A 3192-nucleotide genomic window follows, 5' to 3' on the forward strand; every position below is an offset into this window, starting at 1 on the left:
TGTGTGATGTTGTGTTGTTGTTATGTTGTGGTTGTGTGATGTTGTATTGTGTTATATTGTGTTGTTGTTATGTTGTGGTTGTGTGATGTTGTGTTGTGTTATATTGTGTTGTTGTGTTGTGGTTGTGTGATGCTGTTATATTGTTGTGTTGGTTTATGTTGTGTTGTGTTGTGTTGTTGTTTTGTTATGTTGTAGTTGTTGGCTCTGACTCAGTGACCACCTGCAACAGAGCAAAGTGCTGCCGGGTCCTGCACCATCTTCATGATCATTCTTATATTTGAGGCCACCAATGCAGCCGCAGTGTCCGTCCATCTTGTCGAGGGTGCCTCCCCTCTACTTTGTCAAGCATGATGGCCTTCTCCAGGGGCCGGCCTCTCCTGGCAACATGCCCAGAGCACACCCGTGGGCTCAGGAGGGGGATTTGTTCCCTGGTTGTTTTCCTCGGGCCTGATGTGGAGGAAACAGGATGACCTGTGTGTGCCCGTGCTAGGCTCGTCTTGCCTCTGTCTCACCACCTTCAAGGGCCAGGGCCTGCCCGTCCCTGCGCTTGGTCACACGTCCATCTGGAGGAGGTCTGCGTCTGCTGTGGTCTCGCAGAGCTGGGTTGGGTCATGCCCCCACAAGGTCAGCGCGAATGCAGACAGAAATCATCGAAGCCTGGGGTGCAGGGGCTCATTGGACCCTTATTTGCGTTGGGGGGGGGGGCAGTCCCTGTGGCCTGGCTGCAGTGGGCTGCTGAGAGCATATGAGCTGGGAATGGATCAGGGGGTGGCAGCCAGATACCAGAGGGCAGGTCCCTTACACAAGAAGGAAGAGGGTGCCTCCACTTGACAGGAGGAACCAAACAGGACAAGTGCCAGGGGGGTCAGTAGGCTGGCCAGAGCAGAGTGGGGCCAGGCAGCCTGGGGCAGTGCCAGAGGTGGGGGTGGGGAGGCAGGTAGGCTGGGCCAAGTAGGAGGCTGGGCCAAGCCAGAAGGGGGACAGGTAGGCTGGACCAGCAACAGAGTAGTGGGCAGGTAGGCTAGGTCAGGCCAGAAGTGGGACAGATAGGCTGGCTAGAGCAGAGTGGGGGGGTAGGTAGTTTGGGCTAGGCCAGAGTGGGGGACAGGTAGGCTGGGCCAGGCCAGAAGTGGGGCAGGTAGGCTGGGCCAGGTCCTAGTAGAGGGCAGGTATGCTGGTCATGGGAACAATAATAAAATGGGAGACTGGAAGGGGGTAAGAACATGGAGGGGGGACGGGTTAGCCATGAAATGGCCCACAATCGGGAAAGGACCATGCAGCAGGGACACACACACACACACACACACACACACACACACCAGAAACCACCTTGGTTGAACATGTGTCCAGCGCAGCCTTTATTCCCCTCAAATATGTGCCCCATCATCTCCAGCATGCCCAGCTGTGCAAGGCCCCTGTGCCCCAGGGCATGGAGATGTTCAACTCGCAGAGTCACCCAGGGGGCAGCAGGGCATCACATGAAGCCCACAGCACCATCAGCCCAGGCCCCTGCCCAGAGAAGGAGACAATCATTCTGAGAGGGCCCACTGGCCCCGGGCCTGTGGACTCTCATGAGCCCATGCCCTGTGCAGTCTGACATGGTGCCTGGGAGCAAGGTCCCCTACTCCCACCACCTGTGTGTGTCGGAGCGAAGATGCCCTTCTCCACGTGTCCCCGGCTCAGCTCTCCTCACCACCCAGCCTCTTGGTCTTGCGGAAGATGCTCTGCATGGCCGAGATGCGGTCCTCGTCCTGGATGTTGAAGACCTGGAACTGCACGAGGTGGGGGGACAGTCCACAGGCATCACCCGGCTGGGTCCTGTACACCAAGAAGACCCTGCCTGCCCCCCACCACCTGGCCTCTGGCTCTCTGCCTGGACGTCTGCCCCAGGAGGACCACAAACACCCCCACTCGCACAAACACACACGCACACACACATCCCGGCCTTGAGTCCTCTCCTGGCTGTCATTACCCGCCCCCTGCACACCCAGGTCTGCTTAGGGTCCTACCTCCTGACATGCCCCCTTCTAACTCACTCATGCCACTCCTTCCACAGCCTTTCTTCACTGCCTGCTGCCTGCCAACCTGCACTCCACCCACCACCATCCCCTCCAAGAACACCAGGACGGCTGCTAGTCCTCACCTCCAACTCTGGCCCCCAGTCCTATCCCCGCCATCCCCACCCCTCCCACTATCATCCCTGGGCACCTCCAGGGATCCTAAGAGCACACCCCAAAAGCAGGCGCAGGATCACTGGCTACGGGGGCCACCCCACAGCCCATTGGAGCCCGATGTCACCCCACCCCAAATGACGAAGGCCTAAGCTGGGGGGCCGTGGCCCAGAGGGTCCTGGCCTGAGGGAGTCTTAACAAGGGGGTCTTGATATGGTTCTTGGCATGGGGGTCCTGGCCTGGGGGGATCCTGACCTAACCTAGGGTGTCCTGTGTTTGAAAAGTCTTGGTTGAGCTCCTGGCCTAGGGGGGCCCTAGCCTGAGGGTCCTGACTGGAGGGGGCTTTGCCCTCGGGGTCGTGACTGGCCGCCCCACCTTGTCCAACAGCACGTCGAAGTAGGCCGTGGCCCAGTAGGTGGGGTCGCTGGCAGGCAGCTGCAGCAGGGACTTGATGCCATTGTGGATGCGAGGCGGCACGCTGCGGGCCAGGTGAGTGACATGCAGGCGCAGGGACGCCTCGGGCTGGCTTGCGAAGCGCTCCACACGCTGGTAGAGGGCGCCCCGGTCCAGGGCGCCGGCCTGCAGCAGGTTCCGCGCGGGCCACAGGAAGTGAGGCAGGTGCTTGGAGGCCAGGCAGCACAGCAGCACCACGAGCAACCGGTACACGGCGCCCTCCAGGTCGGCCCAGTCCTCGGGCGCCGGGAACAGCACGGACGCCCACAGCAGCACCGTCTGCGGGGACAGCAGGCGGGGGTCAGCAGGGCCACGACCCCCCGCCCGCAGCGCTACTTCCACACCTGCTCAGGACCCCGAAGCCCCCAGCTCCCAGGCTATCCCAGCCCTTTGCTGAGGACAACTGCATTTGCTGGCTCCTCTGCCCCAGCAGCTCTGACACACACACCCCGGCCCCCGCACAGCCGCACCTCTCTATGCCGCCCTCCTGGCGCTGCCCCACCTCTCTGCCCCGCCCATCGACTCCACCCTCCCGGCACTGCCCTCCTCTCTGCCACCCTCCCCCCCC

At 61.3% G+C, this 3192-nt stretch overlaps 1 protein-coding gene across 1 annotated transcript in view; it reads right to left on the reverse strand.

The window, feature by feature from the left end:
• Positions 1–1343: 1343 nt before the first annotated feature.
• MAB21L4 (mab-21 like 4) overlaps positions 1344–3192 on the reverse strand; it is a 10505-nt gene continuing 8656 nt past the window's right edge. The window contains exons 4-5 of the mRNA XM_004701885.2: positions 2547–2903; positions 1344–1772 (exon numbers count right to left, since the gene is read on the reverse strand). Coding sequence (XP_004701942.1) covers positions 1680–1772; positions 2547–2903 — 450 coding nt within the window. The 3' untranslated portion in view covers positions 1344–1679. The remainder of the gene's footprint in view (positions 1773–2546; positions 2904–3192) is intronic.

This window comes from Echinops telfairi, unplaced genomic scaffold (genome assembly GCF_000313985.2).
Source record: "Echinops telfairi isolate 266 unplaced genomic scaffold, ASM31398v2 ScPeMD7_3;HRSCAF=10, whole genome shotgun sequence".
NCBI lineage: Eukaryota > Metazoa > Chordata > Mammalia > Afrosoricida > Tenrecidae > Echinops > Echinops telfairi.